Source organism: Pungitius pungitius, chromosome 17 (genome assembly GCF_949316345.1).
Source record: "Pungitius pungitius chromosome 17, fPunPun2.1, whole genome shotgun sequence".
Lineage (NCBI taxonomy): Eukaryota > Metazoa > Chordata > Actinopteri > Perciformes > Gasterosteidae > Pungitius > Pungitius pungitius.
The window spans coordinates 15,630,579-15,650,620 of NC_084916.1; the positions used below are offsets into that span (position 1 = coordinate 15,630,579).

A 20,042-nucleotide genomic window follows, 5' to 3' on the forward strand; every position below is an offset into this window, starting at 1 on the left:
CGTAGATGAAAAAAGGCAGTCCTTGAAGACTTCTTTATATGAGAGTTGAAGGACATATCCTGGTCGAAGAGAACTCCAAGATTTCTGACAGTGCTGTTGGATACCAGAGCAATTCCATCCATAGAGACTGTATCACGTGACAGCTGACTTCGATCATCATGATAACTTCCGTTTTTTCCGAGTTTAACATCAGGAAGTTGCAGGTCATCCAAGTTTTGATGTCTCCAAGACAATCCTGAAGTCTAACAAGTTGATTGGTGTCTTCTGGCTTGATCGATAGATACAGTTGAGTATCGTCTGCATAACAATGGAAGTTCATGCGGTGTTTTCTGATAACGTCGCCCAAAGGAAGCATGTACAGGGTAAATAGAATCGGTCCAAGCACAGAACCTTGTGGAACTCCGTGACCAACATTGGTGGTTCTTGATGATTCACCGTTCACAAACACAAACTGGGATCGATCCGATAAATAAGATTTAAACCAGCTGAGTGCAGTTCCTTTGATGCCAATCAAGTGTTCCAGTCTCTGCAGCAGGATACGGTGATCGATGGTGTCAAATGCAGCACTGAGGTCCAGCAATACAAGAAAAGAGACAACACCAACGCCAACACCTCTGGAACTAGAGTAGGTTTCTTAAGAAGAGGTTTAGTGTGTGAGAGTGTCTCATTAGTGTGTGAGTGTCTCATTAGTGTGTGAGAGTGTCTCAGTAGTGTGTGAGAGTGTCTCAGTAGTGTGTGTGAGTGTCTCAGTAGTGTGTGTGAGTGTCTCAGTAGTGTGTGTGAGAGTGTCTCAGTAGTGTGTGAGAGTGTCCCAGTAGTGTGTGTGTGTGATTGTTGAGTGTCTCAGTAGTGTGTGAGAGTGTCTCAGTAGTGTGTGTGAGTGTCTCAGTAGTGTGTGTGAGTGTCTCAGTAGTGTGTGTGAGAGTGTCTCAGTAGTGTGTGAGAGTGTCCCAGTAGTGTGTGTGAGTATTGAGTGTCTCAGTAGTGTGTGTGAGTGTTGAGTGTCTCATAAGTGTGTGTGAGAGTGTCTCAGTAGTGTGTGTGAGAGTGTCTCAGTAGTGTGTGAGAGTGTCTCAGTAGTGTGTGAGAGTGTCCCAGTAGTGTGTGTGTGTGATTGTTGAGTGTCTCAGTAGTGTGTGTGAGTGTCCCAGTAGTGTGTGTGAGTGTTGAGTGTCTCAGTAGTGTGTGTGAGTGTCTCAGTAGTGTGTGTGAGTGTCTCAGTAGTGTGTGTGAGAGTGTATCAGTAGTGTGTGAGTGTCTCAGTAGTGTGTGAGAGTGTCTCAGTAGTGTGTGTGAGTGTTGAGTGTCTCAGTAGTGTGTGTGAGTGTCTCAGTAGTGTGTGTGAGTGTCTCAGTAGTGTGTGTGAGAGTGTCTCAGTAGTGTGTGAGAGTGTCCCAGTAGTGTGTGTGAGTGTTGAGTGTCTCAGTAGTGTGTGTGTGAGTGTCTCAGTAGTGTGTGTGAGAGTGTCTCAGTAGTGTGTGAGAGTGTCCCAGTAGTGTGTGTGAGTGTTGAGTGTCTCAGTAGTGTGTGTGAGTGTTGAGTGTCTCAGTAGTGTGTGTGAGAGTGTCTCAGTAGTGTGTGTGAGAGTGTCTCAGTAGTGTGTGTGAGAGTGTCTCAGTAGTGTGTGAGAGTGTCTCAGTAGTGTGTGTGAGTGTTGAGTGTCTCAGTAGTGTGTGTGAGTGTTGAGTGTCTCAATAGTGTGTGTGAGTGTTGAGTGTCTCAGTAGTGTGTGTGAGAGTGTCTCAGTAGTGTGTGTGAGAGTGTCTCAGTAGTGTGTGTGAGAGTGTCTCAGTAGTGTGTGAGAGTGTCTCAGTAGTGTGTGTGAGTGTTGAGTGTCTCAGTAGTGTGTGTGAGTGTTGAGTGTCTCAGTAGTGTGTGTGAGAGTGTCTCAGTAGTGTGTGAGAGTGTCTCAGTAGTGTGTGAGAGTGTCCCAGTAGTGTGTGTGTGTGATTGTTGAGTGTCTCAGTAGTGTGTGTGAGTGTTGAGTGTCTCAGTAGTGTGTGTGAGAGTGTCTCAGTAGTGTGTGTGAGAGTGTCTCAGTAGTGTGTGTGAGTGTCTCAGTAGTGTGTGAGAGTGTCTCAGTAGTGTGTGTGAGTGTCTCAGTAGTGTGTGTGAGAGTGTCTCAGTAGTGTGTGAGAGTGTCCCAGTAGTGTGTGTGAGTGTTGAGTGTCTCAGTAGTGTGTGTGAGAGTGTCTCAGTAGTGTGTGTGAGAGTGTCTCAGTAGTGTGTGTGAGTGTCTCAGTAGTGTGTGTGAGTCTCTCAGTAGTGTGTGTGAGTGTCTCAGTAGTGTGTGTGAGAGTGTCTCAGTAGTGTGTGAGAGTGTCCCAGTAGTGTGTGTGAGTGTTGAGTGTCTCAGTAGTGTGTGTGAGTGTTGAGTGTCTCATAAGTGTGTGTGAGAGTGTCTCAGTAGTGTGTGTGAGAGTGTCTCAGTAGTTAAGTCCTGAACTGTCCCTGCATGGACAGACTACAATGGATAACAATGGTAAAATTCCTATGACCTCAAATATTCAAATATACACGTTATGGTCTTGGACTCCTCATCCGCGTTCATGTTGAGTGGAAACCAAAGACTGTCTTTATTTGAGTTCACTCTCTTTGCACCATGGAAATACCAAATGCAAATGTGTGTGCAAAAGTGCCGCTTGTGAAACTGAAAGTTTAAGTTTTGTTGTTGAACATTGAAAAATACAACACTGTATTCAAAATAAAAACAAGTGGATGAAAAATATTTTCGGGTAGAATATAGTTTGGACTCAATTATACATATTCTTTTAATAGAATACTTTTTTTCATTCTTCACTAGTATATATTTATTTTTTGATATTCACTGTATTACATTTTTTGGTTGCAGATTTTATATTTTCAGAAAAAAACCTCCCAGAAAACCCTCTTTGGGAATAAAATTTGGAAAAATCCTTAAAGGACGGCAGCATCCGTCCCCAGCTCTTAACTTTATATTAATGTTAATGTGTACAGTAATTAAATGACTTGTGTTTGTAAAAAACAACAAACTGGTACTTACTGAGAGCTTACTTGAACATTCCTCCTCAAAGAAATATTGTAGTATTTCTGCGCTGTTTTGTTAAACAAAACACTAACAAAACAGCGCAGGGGGAAAAAACGGGAAATTGGCCTTAGAAGTGCTTAATAATGTTACTCATCCCTTCAGTCTGTGGGCTGCCAGAGATGAAGGTGGTAGAAGAAGCTCCCTAGAGGTGGATGACTTGTTTCATTGATGAGAAAGGTTGGTGCTGCCATCTGGTGGTGCGTCTGTGCCTCTAAGACCACAAAGCAATACACGTGATGATGGAATCCCACGTTAAAACTCATCACTAATTTACATTCATTATAAAGGAGGCGTTTAAACAGATTGATTTGTTTGTATTTGTATCAGATACTGAAAGCGTGTCTCTGATTTTAAATGCAGAATAGATACAGAATGTTCTTATCCAGCTCACCACTGACTCCAATGATCCATTTTGGTAACAGTGTTGTTCCTTGAACTGTTTTTCCTGTATTTGTAGCCTTTGGATTACCTCTATGACATATTATAGGATGTCTGTGGCCTGAAATCAACAGCACTCAGTCAGACAGGAAGTGAGCTTTTAGGAGCCGTTTCCCGGTCAGGAAGCTTCTAGAAGCTACGCAGCAGGATAAAGAAACACATTCTGAATTCATACTCTGACTAAAAGACAGATCGTTGTCTCGATATATTAAAGCACACTGGTTCATACTATTTGAAGGCAGATTTTTATGTTCATACTTGCTCACAAAAGCAAAGAAATAAGAGTTTACTCAAACCAAACCATTCCTGTCAATTAAATTAACCAGATTTTAAATGGCTAAGAACAGAAAAAAGGAAATCTGCTGTTATGCTTTTAATGTGAAGTAACGTATGTAACTGTGTACACAGCATCCGTAAAGCTGAATATGTTTTTCTGCTGATCTTAATGGTCCCCAAAAGGCAGCTGTCACCGGCTACATGCTGCGTTCAATGGCAAAGAATCACTTCTTCTGATGAAGTTGCAGTAAATGAAACCAAAACAAATCATCAATCTTTATGATTTTATTGTGACTGACATGATCAATACATCAGAGAGCTGGCAGCCATGAATCATATCTTTATCATTAGTAAGTAGCTGGTTCATTAACAACAAGCGTTTAAACCACCTGCTCCCCGGTAACTGTAGATAATTACAGGGAGATAACTTTCACCATAAAAGTAATCATCATAATAAAGAAGCACAGGAATTGCCTACACTATTAATAGGGTATACCTCCGTATCCCCATTCTAAGAGGGGATGTAAAAATCACCCTCCTTCCAGGTAATTTTTTTTTCCTTCAGGCAATTCTTGAGATCTTTACTCATGTTCTTTCTACATGTGTCCCTCTTCTCATCTGAGTACTTGGCAGATGTTGGTCGTGCTCGCTCTTTGATTTCAGGTTCATTTTTGAACAAGTTGCTCAAACTTTCAGCCTCGGCACAGTTGCCGTAGACCCACACAGCCTTAGAGTTACTTCTCAAACCAAACAAATTCCTACATGACTTGCACGCAGGAGTCTCTCTGTCCTCTTTGAGGCTAAACGCCCTGCACCTGACCTCCTGTGGAAGCTGGATGGTTCCATCATAATCTTGTTTCTCTTCTTTGTCTGGATAGTAGGTCAGCACTGCACCAGCTACACACTCGTCCCAGTAGTTGAGACAGGACGCAGAGATGACGCAGCACTGAGGACTATTACCAAGAGCGGCCATGGAGACGCCGTAGAATTTGTCTGGATCTTTGATGTCGATTCTGTGCGAGACACAGATGGTGGAGGAGATCAGATCCTTTGAGTCACCGAGGTCCAGGTCAATGATGAGATTTCGTAGGCCACTGAGTATTTCCTCTTCATTTGATGGTCCTTTCAGGTGGACAATCTGCAAGCATAAATCATGCAAGTCATGTTTTGTGAACTGCAACAATGTAAATTCATTATAGACTGTAACTTATTCTATGCATCTTTAAAAAGAAGAATTAAATCATCTTTTTGAAAACTATGATCGTACCATGTCCAGCACACATGAAAATGGACTCCGTCTGGGTAGGTGAGAGGAGAAGAGTTCAAAGGCCCGAGGGAACTTCCCCAACAACTCCTCTAACATCTTGTCCTCCATCAGGATGCTTTCTGGAGAAAACGTCGGCTTGTTGACTTTCCCCAAAAAAAAAATGCTGTGAAGCATCTGTGGAGTCCAAACACATTCAAAGAGGTGTCATTTTGTATCTTGACACACAAAATGTATGTGAATAAAGCAGAGTATTTCAAAAGGAGTCATTCAATATACCTCATCCAGTAAATGTGTGGTATCACCAGGAGCTTCTTTATTCAGCTTATTCATTTTAGAGATGAGCTTAAAAGCATTCCCTCTGAAAAGATCCTGAACTTTCAGAAAGTCCTCTTCTCTAAAAAAGATAAATATTTTAAAAGTGTTTAGAAGATTAAAAAGCAGAATCCAACAATGAGAATGTACTTGAAAAACCAATAAATAAAAAAAGTTGTATTATAACTACACATCATTTTTTAAACGTCTAGTTTTTAAGAAAACATTTTCAATTTGGTTAGCAACAGTTTTTCCAACCATCTCAAATTACCCAATTATATTAAAAAACTAATTTATTGCTTAAACAAGATTTCCCTCTTTTTAAAACTCAAACTAAGCAGAAACTGTTTTATTTCACATGATCTCATGACTTCATGAATCAGGTTACTCACCTTTCTCTTTGCACGTGAGGATCCTGGAATAACACACAACACGATACAACAGTTACACATTTCACCAAAAACACAACGGATAATTAACACAGTACAGTTCAATCATATGGATATTAAATATCTACAAGGGTAAGCCCTTCAGAGCAGCTTCTCACCATGGCTGAGTCCTCAGTAAATGAAACACAAAGCAAGAAGTGAAGCTCCACATTTGCAATGGGCAGCCACTCCTTACTCTATTTCCATGATGTAAAGCAGTGGTTCTCAACTGGTGGGTCGCGACCCACCCAGCATCCCCCCGTCGACTAAGCTAGCACCCACCCCGTCGACGTCGACACCACTACCACCCCCCCCCCCCCCCCCGCCCGTTGACTGATCGATTTGGGTCGCTTGTCATTAAGGGGTGATGGTGGGTCCCGGAGCCAGACCAGTTGAGAACCGCTGATGTAAAGAGATCAGGGAGGGGTTTAACATACTGTGTGTTTGTTCTACTGGAAAGGCATGGTTACTTTTTGTCCACAACTGGACAATTGTCTCTTCTTCTTTTTGTGTAACTCTGCCCAAAAACATATAAAAAACAAAAGATGATATTTCCCCAGTGACAGGACGTCTGTGTCGTTGGGATCATTGGACAGCGGCACAGAATTCCCAGAACTAAAAGTAAAAAAAGGAAACTCTGCTGATGGAACAACTTATCAAACCATAGAATGATTGAGTAGGAACTTTGAGTTCTGCTTTACCGGCTTTACCTGCTTTTATTGACTGTACATTCCTTACTTCCTCAGGCAACATGTTTTTGTATTTCTTGTAGATGTGACGACCAACGAACGCATTTAAATGTGTTTGTTGGACCCTGTTGACGTGTTTATTTGTGGTTTTCTGGATATTTTCCATATGATGTTCCGTTGTGTAATAAAGCTGCTCACAGAATTCTACTTCCTCGTACGTTGTGGTTTGTCAGTTTGCATTTCAGCCTCACGCAACAAAAAAACATTTTCTGCAGTTGAAAGGGTTAGAAAATATTTATTTGGTAAAAGAAGACAAATGTCAATCGTTTGCATGCTCCTGGAGATAATATTGGAAAAGAGAAAGACATGAAACAGGTCACCAAGGTGGGACAAGCTAGTCTTCCTGGGGTCCAAAAAAGAACATCACTTAATGATCAACTAAAAGCAATAAAACATTAAACATTATAAACAGTCCTAAATATTTACAAATATATTATTACATTAATAATAATTGTCATTTATACAGTAAATATGTCCATTCCCTACTCATTGAATGATTTCCACAGGTTTGTGATTCCAACAACTCTAGACATTGTTCATGCGTGATGTATGAGTGGATTGATGCGAGATATCAATACACTGTTTTGTTTCACATGGTCTCATGACGTAATGAATCAGTTTACTCACCTTTCTATTTGCACTCAAGAAGACACATATTCCCGAGAACAGAAGGAAAATAAGTAAAGTACAGTTCAAGCCCTTTAGAGAAGCTTCCCACCATGGCTAAGTTGTTAGTAAATTATAGAGAATTCAATTCAATTCATTTTATTTAGTATAGCCCAAAATTGTAAATTACAAATTTGCCTCAGAGGGCTTTACAGTCTGTACACATGCAACATCCTTTGTCCCGAAACGCCGGGCTCCCAGTCGATGCACCAATAGAAACTCCTGGTTTATTCAGTGGCGTAAGCCCCGCCCACCACAGACAAAATCCGAGGGAACATTTTTTTGATCAGGAATTAGGAAACGTTTATTGCCATTATATGTTAGACATACATGGAATTTGACTTGGTGGTTGGTGCATGACAGCAGACAGTACGGCAATGGACAACAAACAACGTAGTGCAGGAATAAGATAAAAATATAATAATATACAGTATATGCTATGGGTTAGTAAGTCAAAAAAAGAAAGATAAAGTCCACCAAAGTGACAAGTGAACGCGACAAAGCGTATGTGCATGTAGAGAGTGAGAGTCAGTCAGTGGGAGACCCGGGAAGGGATAAAAAACGGGAGGTCTTCGTCTTGATGGACCTCAGCCCCCTGCTGGATGAAAGGGACACAAACAGGGTGAGAGGGGTCAGCTACAATCTATCTGGCCCGCTTCAAGGACCTGAAAACAAACAAGTCCTGGAGAGACGGCAGATTGCAGCCAATCACATGTTATAAAATACATATTTTCTCCTGGAGAAAAGAGATAATAATTATGACACAAAACTGACATGAACAACTAAAGATGGAAGTGAAGGGGGCAGAGCCGGAGGGACAAAGACTAACGTGGAAGAGTTGATTTATTAGGCTGATAACTGGCCACAGGTTTGTGATTCCTACAACTCTAAACATTGTTTATGTGTGATTGTGGTGGCGGGCGTGGTTTCGGCTCGGCTGCAGGGGGGAAGAGCGGGGCAGTGGCTCTGGGAACGGGGCCAGGTGGAGGCAATGAGCCTCAGCTGGGGGAAATAATTATTAATTGTGTCCCCATATTAGATCCAGGGAGGCAGCGAGCGAGGCTGGACGAGCAAGCGGGACGCCTCACGAGTGGAAGCACGAGCATCCTGACAATAATCAATAAAATATATATTGAACCTGCACTTTCCGCTGCCTCCTTCTGGAGCCCCTTACACCCACAGCGTTACAGTGATGTACGAGTGGATTGATGCGAGAAGCAGAACAGAACAAACACGATATTATTTTTTACTTACTTCTTCTCAGGAACCATCTTTTTTGAGTTTGATGGATCGGAGATTCTTCAGGAATTCTGACTTATTTGCGGTCACCAGTTTGAGATGCTCTTGGTCCAATCTTCTCCCCACTTCGCCCTTCCTCACTTCATCCCAGTCCTTGTCGGGTTACACACAAAAGACAATGTTAAAACATGATCACACGCACACACACACAGGTAACCAACCATCAGGGTGCAGAATCACACATTTGTTTGTAGCACATCAACTATAACGTCTCACCGTGTCTTTGAAGGCTTCTCCTTTGTAGTACGACGTCTCTGCTGGATACTGGATTCCCTCGTCAAGTAGCTGCTCCCAGCTTGAAGCCACCAAATGCAGCACCTCTCCATCGTAGGCGTACACCTTCTGGTCCTCACAGGTCATCAGAACCAGATGGTCCTCTGGGCACGAAGTTCCCATCACCACGCCAAAGACCTGCATGCTTACGATATCTTTAAGGTAGAATTTGTTCCACCCATTCACCACCTTCTTTTTATCTCTGTAGATGGTTTCATCGAGGTCTCCAATCGTCAAAATGGCACCAGCTGGGTTCTTCAAGATGACCGTCTCATCTCTGTGTTCCAACACATAATTCAACTTCGATGTCATGTAGTCTGTATCTGCAACACAAGCCAAAGGGATTTTGATATGATTTGGAAAATACTCATCATATGAAGATTGTACAAGGTGTGAATCAAAGGTGTGTGTGTGTGGTCTACCTTTCTGTCCTGTCTGTTCTTTTAGGTGCTCACTCCCAAAAGCAGGAAGCGGCTGAGCTGCAGACCTGTAAGTCAGAAAAGTGAAGAATAGAACTAAAATAAGCGTTGGTTCTCACGATAGTATTTACTGGACCATATTGATGATATTGTAGTAAAAATGGAGAGGATAGAGAAGTGGGTTTATGGTGTCCTGGTTGTCCTGATTACAGAGCATAATAGCTGAGGAAACCTCCTAGTGACAACACAATGGCAAAGTTGAGTGCTTTAAATTTAACCCCATTTTGTTATTTATTTTTATGGCGGCCACAGTCCTCCTGTAACTATATTAGTATCAAGAGGAATTTGTGGATAGGGTAAAAATAATTATAAATAAATAAATTCATATTTGTTTTTATTTTCATACATTTCCACAGAAGGAATTTGAACATTGTCTTGTTGCTTGGAGTCTTCTTAGATCCACACATTTACACTTAGAAGCTTCTCATTTCATTCCTGTGGTATGTCATCATAAGCTTGATATTTATTAAGGATTGCACAATACACATAAACAATAAACTTCTTACCGGGAGCTTACTGAAACAGCCGCCATTCCTCTTCACCTAGAAAATGAAATAATACGGTAAAAGATCAGCACAGGGGGAAATGGGAAGTTGGCTAAATACTATAATACATCCCAACGAAGAAAACATACAAGTCAATAGAAAAATCAACAAAATACAGACTCGTTTTTTTCTTCATATGACGTCATGCAAAAAGTACAAACAAATGTAACTATTTGTCCATATCATTTAGCAGATACGATTATTAAAAACGTAATATAAGTAGAATAACAGCTTCCCCCTTTCTAAGGCTTTGTATGATCACAACAACAGATGTTTTAGCAGGAAAATATTCGCCCTTCTCTTAAGGTTCCATATATATACCATTTTGTTTATGGTTGTAACAGACAGGAAGAAAACAAAAAAATTCATCAAAAGCATGAGAAAAATAATTTAGACCTTTATCACATTTCCTAAAATAAGAAGAGGCTGGTACCTGGCTTGAAGAGCAGATTATGTCCCTCGCTGTTTGCCTGGAAAGAAGAACTGATCACACACACATTTGAATTCGGCCTTCCATTCTTGTGCATTAATATTCTTTTGCATGAATTTTGCATTAAACGCAAAAGAGCAGGCAAATAAACTCAAAGGAAGGGCTACTTTTCCAGTAGTGCTGTGGCAGTGGACCCACCTCCTCTTCCTCATAAATTCTATGTAAATTAGTCACGACTATGGGTTTGTCCTAAATGTTTTTTCTAACATTATTGAGACATTATTATCACTCTTTGCCCTATACCATAATAACAGGGGGGCGCGGCACACCTGAAAAAATTGAGTAGTGTGTGTGAGTGCCTCATTAGTGTGTGTGAGAGTGTTGAGTGTCCCAGTAGTTCAATTCATTTTTTTCATTTTATTTTGTATAGCCCAAAATCGCAAATTACAAATTTGCCTCAGAGGGCTTTACAGTCTGTACACATGCAACATCCTCTGTCCCGAAACCCTCACATCGGCACAGGAAAAACTCCCCAAAATATGAAAAAACCCCTTAATGGGGAAAAAAACGGAGGAAACCTTCGGGAGAACATCAGAGGAGGGATCCCTCTCCCGGGATGGACAGACTGCAATGGATGTCATGTGTACAGAATCAACAATGTAAAAGATGTACAATACATTCAATTTCTCTAACTGAAATGATACAAGTAATTGCAAGTAGCAGAACAGGTGTATCGTCAGGACCACTGCAGGGACGACCACCATCAGATAGAACCACCATCCACAGAGGCTTCTGTGGGGAGGGAGAGCAGAAAGATGTTGGTTTATGATGACAGTAATTTGAATCATATTTAAAGTAATGATGATGGCAGCAGCAGGTGTCAGCAGAGCCATGCCAGGAGTCAGAACCGGGGTCCGCACGAAACTATGATCCATGGAGACCTGCTAGGCGAGAAAGCACAAAGAACTCCCGGAAAGAAGCTTAATTAGTGATGTACATTAATAAAACATGGATGATTGTGGAAGGAGAGAGTGAGAGTGTGAGAGTGAAAGAGGGGCTCGGTGTGTCCTAAGAAGTCCCCCGGCAGTCTAAGACTAGAGCAGCTTAACTAAGGGCTGGTCCAGGCTAACCTGAGCCAGCCCTAACTATAAGCAATATCAAAGAGGAACGTTTTAAGCTTTATCTTAAATGAACTGACCGAGTCTGCCCCCCGGACTGAAAGTGGAAGCTGGTTCCACAAAAGAGAAGCTTGATAACTGAAGGCTCTGGCCCCCATCCTACTTTTTAAAACTCTAGGAACCACAAGTAGTCCAGCATCTACGGAGCGCAGATGCCTTGTAGGGCAATACAGTGTAACAAGCTCTTTAAGATAAGACGGTGCCTCACCAGCAAGTGCCTTGTAGGTGAGGAGAAGTACCTTAAATTCTATTCTTGATTTAACAGGAAGCCAGTGCAGAGAAGTTAATACAGGAGTTATATGATCCCATTTCTTAGTTCTTGTTAATACACGTGCTGCAGCATTCTGAATCAGTTGGAGAGGTTTAAGTGATTTACAAGAGCAGCCTGATAACAAAGAATTACAGTAATCCAGTCTAGAAGTAACAAATGCATGAACTAGTTTTTCTGCATCACTTTGAGACAGGAAGTTCCTGATTTTCGATATATTACGTAGATGAAAAAAGGCAGTCCTTGAAGTCTTCTTTATATGAGAGTTGAAGGACATATCCTGGTCGAAGAGAACTCCAAGATTTCTGACAGTGCTGTTGGATACCAGAGCAATTCCATCCATAGAGACTGTATCACGTGACAGCTGACTTCGATCATCATGATAACTTCCGTTTTTTCCGAGTTTAACATCAGGAAGTTGCAGGTCATCCAAGTTTTGATGTCTCCAAGACAATCCTGAAGTCTAACAAGTTGATTGGTGTCTTCTGGCTTGATCGATAGATACAGTTGAGTATCGTCTGCATAACAATGGAAGTTCATGCGGTGTTTTCTGATAACGTCGCCCAAAGGAAGCATGTACAGGGTAAATAGAATCGGTCCAAGCACAGAACCTTGTGGAACTCCGTGACCAACATTGGTGGTTCTTGATGATTCACCGTTCACAAACACAAACTGGGATCGATCCGATAAATAAGATTTAAACCAGCTGAGTGCAGTTCCTTTGATGCCAATCAAGTGTTCCAGTCTCTGCAGCAGGATACGGTGATCGATGGTGTCAAATGCAGCACTGAGGTCCAGCAATACAAGAAAAGAGACAACACCAACGCCAACACCTCTGGAACTAGAGTAGGTTTCTTAAGAAGAGGTTTAGTGTGTGAGAGTGTCTCATTAGTGTGTGAGTGTCTCATTAGTGTGTGAGAGTGTCTCAGTAGTGTGTGAGAGTGTCTCAGTAGTGTGTGTGAGTGTCTCAGTAGTGTGTGTGAGTGTCTCAGTAGTGTGTGTGAGAGTGTCTCAGTAGTGTGTGAGAGTGTCCCAGTAGTGTGTGTGTGTGATTGTTGAGTGTCTCAGTAGTGTGTGTGAGTGTCTCAGTAGTGTGTGAGAGTGTCTCAGTAGTGTGTGTGAGTGTCTCAGTAGTGTGTGTGAGTGTCTCAGTAGTGTGTGTGAGAGTGTCTCAGTAGTGTGTGAGAGTGTCCCAGTAGTGTGTGTGAGTGTTGAGTGTCTCAGTAGTGTGTGTGAGTGTTGAGTGTCTCATAAGTGTGTGTGAGAGTGTCTCAGTAGTGTGTGTGAGAGTGTCTCAGTAGTGTGTGAGAGTGTCTCAGTAGTGTGTGAGAGTGTCCCAGTAGTGTGTGTGTGTGATTGTTGAGTGTCTCAGTAGTGTGTGTGAGTGTCCCAGTAGTGTGTGTGAGTGTTGAGTGTCTCAGTAGTGTGTGTGAGTGTCTCAGTAGTGTGTGTGAGAGTGTATCAGTAGTGTGTGAGTGTCTCAGTAGTGTGTGAGAGTGTCTCAGTAGTGTGTGTGAGTGTTGAGTGTCTCAGTAGTGTGTGTGAGTGTCTCAGTAGTGTGTGTGAGTGTCTCAGTAGTGTGTGTGAGAGTGTCTCAGTAGTGTGTGAGAGTGTCCCAGTAGTGTGTGTGAGTGTTGAGTGTCTCAGTAGTGTGTGTGAGTGTTGAGTGTCTCAGTAGTGTGTGTGTGAGTGTCTCAGTAGTGTGTGTGAGAGTGTCTCAGTAGTGTGTGTGAGTGTCTCAGTAGTGTGTGTGAGTGTCTCAGTAGTGTGTGTGAGAGTGTCTCAGTAGTGTGTGAGAGTGTCCCAGTAGTGTGTGTGAGTGTTGAGTGTCTCAGTAGTGTGTGTGAGTGTTGAGTGTCTCATAAGTGTGTGTGAGAGTGTCTCAGTAGTGTGTGTGAGAGTGTCTCAGTAGTGTGTGAGAGTGTCTCAGTAGTGTGTGAGAGTGTCCCAGTAGTGTGTGTGTGTGATTGTTGAGTGTCTCAGTAGTGTGTGTGAGTGTCCCAGTAGTGTGTGTGAGTGTCTCAGTAGTGTGTGTGAGAGTGTATCAGTAGTGTGTGAGTGTCTCAGTAGTGTGTGAGAGTGTCTCAGTAGTGTGTGTGAGTGTTGAGTGTCTCAGTAGTGTGTGTGAGTGCCTCAGTAGTGTGTGTGAGTGTCTCAGTAGTGTGTGTGAGAGTGTCTCAGTAGTGTGTGAGAGTGTCCCAGTAGTGTGTGTGAGTGTTGAGTGTCTCAGTAGTGTGTGTGAGTGTTGAGTGTCTCAGTAGTGTGTGTGTGAGTGTCTCAGTAGTGTGTGTGAGAGTGTCTCAGTAGTGTGTGAGAGTGTCCCAGTAGTGTGTGTGAGTGTTGAGTGTCTCAGTAGTGTGTGTGAGTGTTGAGTGTCTCAGTAGTGTGTGTGAGAGTGTCTCAGTAGTGTGTGTGAGAGTGTCTCAGTAGTGTGTGTGAGAGTGTCTCAGTAGTGTGTGAGAGTGTCTCAGTAGTGTGTGTGAGTGTTGAGTGTCTCAGTAGTGTGTGTGAGTGTTGAGTGTCTCAATAGTGTGTGTGAGTGTTGAGTGTCTCAGTAGTGTGTGTGAGAGTGTCTCAGTAGTGTGTGTGAGAGTGTCTCAGTAGTGTGTGTGAGAGTGTCTCAGTAGTGTGTGAGAGTGTCTCAGTAGTGTGTGTGAGTGTTGAGTGTCTCAGTAGTGTGTGTGAGTGTTGAGTGTCTCAGTAGTGTGTGTGAGAGTGTCTCAGTAGTGTGTGAGAGTGTCTCAGTAGTGTGTGAGAGTGTCCCAGTAGTGTGTGTGTGTGATTGTTGAGTGTCTCAGTAGTGTGTGTGAGTGTTGAGTGTCTCAGTAGTGTGTGTGAGAGTGTCTCAGTAGTGTGTGTGAGAGTGTCTCAGTAGTGTGTGTGAGTGTCTCAGTAGTGTGTGAGAGTGTCTCAGTAGTGTGTGTGAGTGTCTCAGTAGTGTGTGTGAGAGTGTCTCAGTAGTGTGTGAGAGTGTCCCAGTAGTGTGTGTGAGTGTTGAGTGTCTCAGTAGTGTGTGTGAGAGTGTCTCAGTAGTGTGTGTGAGAGTGTCTCAGTAGTGTGTGTGAGTGTCTCAGTAGTGTGTGTGAGTCTCTCAGTAGTGTGTGTGAGTGTCTCAGTAGTGTGTGTGAGAGTGTCTCAGTAGTGTGTGAGAGTGTCCCAGTAGTGTGTGTGAGTGTTGAGTGTCTCAGTAGTGTGTGTGAGTGTTGAGTGTCTCATAAGTGTGTGTGAGAGTGTCTCAGTAGTGTGTGTGAGAGTGTCTCAGTAGTTAAGTCCTGAACTGTCCCTGCATGGACAGACTACAATGGATAACAATGGTAAAATTCCTATGACCTCAAATATTCAAATATACACGTTATGGTCTTGGACTCCTCATCCGCGTTCATGTTGAGTGGAAACCAAAGACTGTCTTTATTTGAGTTCACTCTCTTTGCACCATGGAAATACCAAATGCAAATGTGTGTGCAAAAGTGCCGCTTGTGAAACTGAAAGTTTAAGTTTTGTTGTTGAACATTGAAAAATACAACACTGTATTCAAAATAAAAACAAGTGGATGAAAAATATTTTCGGGTAGAATATAGTTTGGACTCAATTATACATATTCTTTTAATAGAATACTTTTTTTCATTCTTCACTAGTATATATTTATTTTTTGATATTCACTGTATTACATTTTTTGGTTGCAGATTTTATATTTTCAGAAAAAAACCTCCCAGAAAACCCTCTTTGGGAATAAAATTTGGAAAAATCCTTAAAGGACGGCAGCATCCGTCCCCAGCTCTTAACTTTATATTAATGTTAATGTGTACAGTAATTAAATGACTTGTGTTTGTAAAAAACAACAAACTGGTACTTACTGAGAGCTTACTTGAACATTCCTCCTCAAAGAAATATTGTAGTATTTCTGCGCTGTTTTGTTAAACAAAACACTAACAAAACAGCGCAGGGGGAAAAAACGGGAAATTGGCCTTAGAAGTGCTTAATAATGTTACTCATCCCTTCAGTCTGTGGGCTGCCAGAGATGAAGGTGGTAGAAGAAGCTCCCTAGAGGTGGATGACTTGTTTCATTGATGAGAAAGGTTGGTGCTGCCATCTGGTGGTGCGTCTGTGCCTCTAAGACCACAAAGCAATACACGTGATGATGGAATCCCACGTTAAAACTCATCACTAATTTACATTCATTATAAAGGAGGCGTTTAAACAGATTGATTTGTTTGTATTTGTATCAGATACTGAAAGCGTGTCTCTGATTTTAAATGCAGAATAGATACAGAATGTTCTTATCCAGCTCACCACTGACTCCAATGATCCATTTTGGTAACAGTGTTGTTCCTTGAACTGTTTTTCCTGTATTTGTAGCCTTTGGATTACCTCTATGACATATTATAGGATGTCTGTGGCCTGAAATCAACAGCACTCAGTCAGACAGGAAGTGAGCTTTTAGGAGCCGTTTCCCGGTCAGGAAGCTTCTAGAAGCTACGCAGCAGGATAAAGAAACACATTCTGAATTCATACTCTGACTAAAAGACAGATCGTTGTCTCGATATATTAAAGCACACTGGTTCATACTATTTGAAGGCAGATTTTTATGTTCATACTTGCTCACAAAAGCAAAGAAATAAGAGTTTACTCAAACCAAACCATTCCTGTCAATTAAATTAACCAGATTTTAAATGGCTAAGAACAGAAAAACGGAAATCTGCTGTTATGCTTTTAATGTGAAGTAACGTATGTAACTGTGTACACAGCATCCGTAAAGCTGAATATGTTTTTCTGCTGATCTTAATGGTCCCCAAAAGGCAGCTGTCACCGGCTACATGCTGCGTTCAATGGCAAAGAATCACTTCTTCTGATGAAGTTGCAGTAAATGAAACCAAAACAAATCATCAATCTTTATGATTTTATTGTGACTGACATGATCAATACATCAGAGAGCTGGCAGCCATGAATCATATCTTTATCATTAGTAAGTAGCTGGTTTATTAACAACAAGCGTTTAAACCACCTGCTCCCCGGTAACTGTAGATAATTACAGGGAGATAACTTTCACCATAAAAGTAATCATCATAATAAAGAAGCACAGGAATTGCCTACACTATTAATAGGGTATACCTCCGTATCCCCATTCTAAGAGGGGATGTAAAAATCACCCTCCTTCCAGGTAATTTTTTTTTCCTTCAGGCAATTCTTGAGATCTTTACTCATGTTCTTTCTACGTGTGTCCCTCTTCTCATCTGAGTACTTGGCAGATGTTGGTCGTGCTCGCTCTTTGATTTCAGGTTCATTTTTGAACAAGTTGCTCAAACTTTCAGCCTCGGCACAGTTGCCGTAGACCCACACAGCCTTAGAGTTACTTCTCAAACCAAACAAATTCCTACATGACTTGCACGCAGGAGTCTCTCTGTCCTCTTTGAGGCTAAACGCCCTGCACCTGACCTCCTGTGGAAGCTGGATGGTTCCATCATAATCTTGTTTCTCTTCTTTGTCTGGATAGTAGGTCAGCACTGCACCAGCTACACACTCGTCCCAGTAGTTGAGACAGGACGCAGAGATGACGCAGCACTGAGGACTATTACCAAGAGCGGCCATGGAGACGCCGTAGAATTTGTCTGGATCTTTGATGTCGATTCTGTGCGAGACACAGATGGTGGAGGAGATCAGATCCTTTGAGTCACCGAGGTCCAGGTCAATGATGAGATTTCGTAGGCCACTGAGTATTTCCTCTTCATTTGATGGTCCTTTCAGGTGGACAATCTGCAAGCATAAATCATGCAAGTCATGTTTTGTGAACTGCAACAATGTAAATTCATTATAGACTGTAACTTATTCTATGCATCTTTAAAAAGAAGAATTAAATCATCTTTTTGAAAACTATGATCGTACCATGTCCAGCACACATGAAAATGGACTCCGTCTGGGTAGGTGAGAGGAGAAGAGTTCAAAGGCCCGAGGGAACTTCCCCAACAACTCCTCTAACATCTTGTCCTCCATCAGGATGCTTTCTGGAGAAAACGTCGGCTTGTTGACTTTCCCCAAAAAAAAAATGCTGTGAAGCATCTGTGGAGTCCAAACACATTCAAAGAGGTGTCATTTTGTATCTTGACACACAAAATGTATGTGAATAAAGCAGAGTATTTCAAAAGGAGTCATTCAATATACCTCATCCAGTAAATGTGTGGTATCACCAGGAGCTTCTTTATTCAGCTTATTCATTTTAGAGATGAGCTTAAAAGCATTCCCTCTGAAAAGATCCTGAACTTTCAGAAAGTCCTCTTCTCTAAAAAAGATAAATATTTTAAAAGTGTTTAGAAGATTAAAAAGCAGAATCCAACAATGAGAATGTACTTGAAAAACCAATAAATAAAAAAAGTTGTATTATAACTACACATCATTTTTTAAACGTCTAGTTTTTAAGAAAACATTTTCAATTTGGTTAGCAACAGTTTTTCCAACCATCTCAAATTACCCAATTATATTAAAAAACTAATTTATTGCTTAAACAAGATTTCCCTCTTTTTAAAACTCAAACTAAGCAGAAACTGTTTTATTTCACATGATCTCATGACTTCATGAATCAGGTTACTCACCTTTCTCTTTGCACGTGAGGATCCTGGAATAACACACAACACGATACAACAGTTACACATTTCACCAAAAACACAACGGATAATTAACACAGTACAGTTCAATCATATGGATATTAAATATCTACAAGGGTAAGCCCTTCAGAGCAGCTTCTCACCATGGCTGAGTCCTCAGTAAATGAAACACAAAGCAAGAAGTGAAGCTCCACATTTGCAATGGGCAGCCACTCCTTACTCTATTTCCATGATGTAAAGCAGTGGTTCTCAACTGGTGGGTCGCGACCCACCCAGCATCCCCCCGTCGACTAAGCTAGCACCCACCCCGTCGACGTCGACACCACTACCACCCCCCCCCCCCCCCCCGCCCGTTGACTGATCGATTTGGGTCGCTTGTCATTAAGGGGTGATGGTGGGTCCCGGAGTTTAGAGTAAAGAGATCAGGGAGGGGTTTAACGTACTGTGTGTTTGTTCTACTGGAAAGGCATGGTTACTTTTTGTCCACAACTGGACAATTGTCTCTTCTTCTTTTTGTGTAACTCTGCCCAAAAACATATAAAAAACAAAAGATGATATTTCCCCAGTGACAGGACGTCTGTGTCGTTGGGATCATTGGACAGCGGCACAGAATTCCCAGAACTAAAAGTAAAAAAAGGAAACTCTGCTGATGGAACAACTTATCAAACCATAGAATGATTGAGTAGGAACTTTGAGTTCTGCTTTACCGGCTTTACCTGCTTTTATTGACTGTACATTCCTTACTTCCTCAGGCAACATGTTTTTGTATTTCTTGTAGATGTGACGACCAACGAACGCATTTAAATGTGTTTGTTGGACCCTGTTGACGTGTTTATTTGTGGTTTTCTGGATATTTTCCATATGATGTTCCGTTGTGTAATAAAGCTGCTCACAGAATTCTACTTCCTCGTACGTTGTGGTTTGTCAGTTTGCATTTCAGCCTCACGCAACAAAAAAACATTTTCTGCAGTTGAAAGGGTTAGAAAATATTTATTTGGTAAAAGAAGACAAATGTCAATCGTTTGCATGCTCCTGGAGATAATATTGGAAAAGAGAAAGACATGAAACAGGTCACCAAGGTGGGACAAGCTAGTCTTCCTGGGGTCCAAAAAAGAACATCACTTAATGATCAACTAAAAGCAATAAAACATTAAACATTATAAACAGTCCTAAATATTTACAAATATATTATTACATTAATAATAATTGTCATTTATACAGTAAATATGTCCATTCCCTACTCATTGAATGATTTCCACAGGTTTGTGATTCCAACAACTCTAGACATTGTTCATGCGTGATGTATGAGTGGATTGATGCGAGATATCAATACACTGTTTTGTTTCACATGGTCTCATGACGTAATGAATCAGTTTACTCACCTTTCTATTTGCACTCAAGAAGACACATATTCCCGAGAACAGAAGGAAAATAAGTAAAGTACAGTTCAAGCCCTTTAGAGAAGCTTCCCACCATGGCTAAGTTGTTAGTAAATTATAGAGAATTCAATTCAATTCATTTTATTTAGTATAGCCCAAAATTGTAAATTACAAATTTGCCTCAGAGGGCTTTACAGTCTGTACACATGCAACATCCTTTGTCCCGAAACGCCGGGCTCCCAGTCGATGCACCAATAGAAACTCCTGGTTTATTCAGTGGCGTAAGCCCCGCCCACCACAGACAAAATCCGAGGGAACATTTTTTTGATCAGGAATTAGGAAACGTTTATTGCCATTATATGTTAGACATACATGGAATTTGACTTGGTGGT

General features: G+C 41.5%; 1 protein-coding gene across 1 annotated transcript; it reads right to left on the reverse strand.

Annotated features, from left to right (window-relative positions):
- Positions 1-7,669: 7,669 nt before the first annotated feature.
- LOC119219553 (uncharacterized) lies at positions 7,670-9,796 on the reverse strand. Its single transcript, XM_062558489.1, has 5 exons — positions 9,761-9,796; positions 9,198-9,262; positions 8,719-9,098; positions 8,458-8,595; positions 7,670-7,801 (listed from the first exon to the last, which is right to left on the reverse strand). Exons 1-4 carry the CDS (start codon positions 9,784-9,786, stop codon positions 8,464-8,466), a joined length of 603 nt encoding a protein of 200 aa, XP_062414473.1. The 5' UTR covers positions 9,787-9,796; the 3' UTR covers positions 7,670-7,801; positions 8,458-8,463.
- Between the last annotated feature and the right edge of the window lie 10,246 nt (positions 9,797-20,042).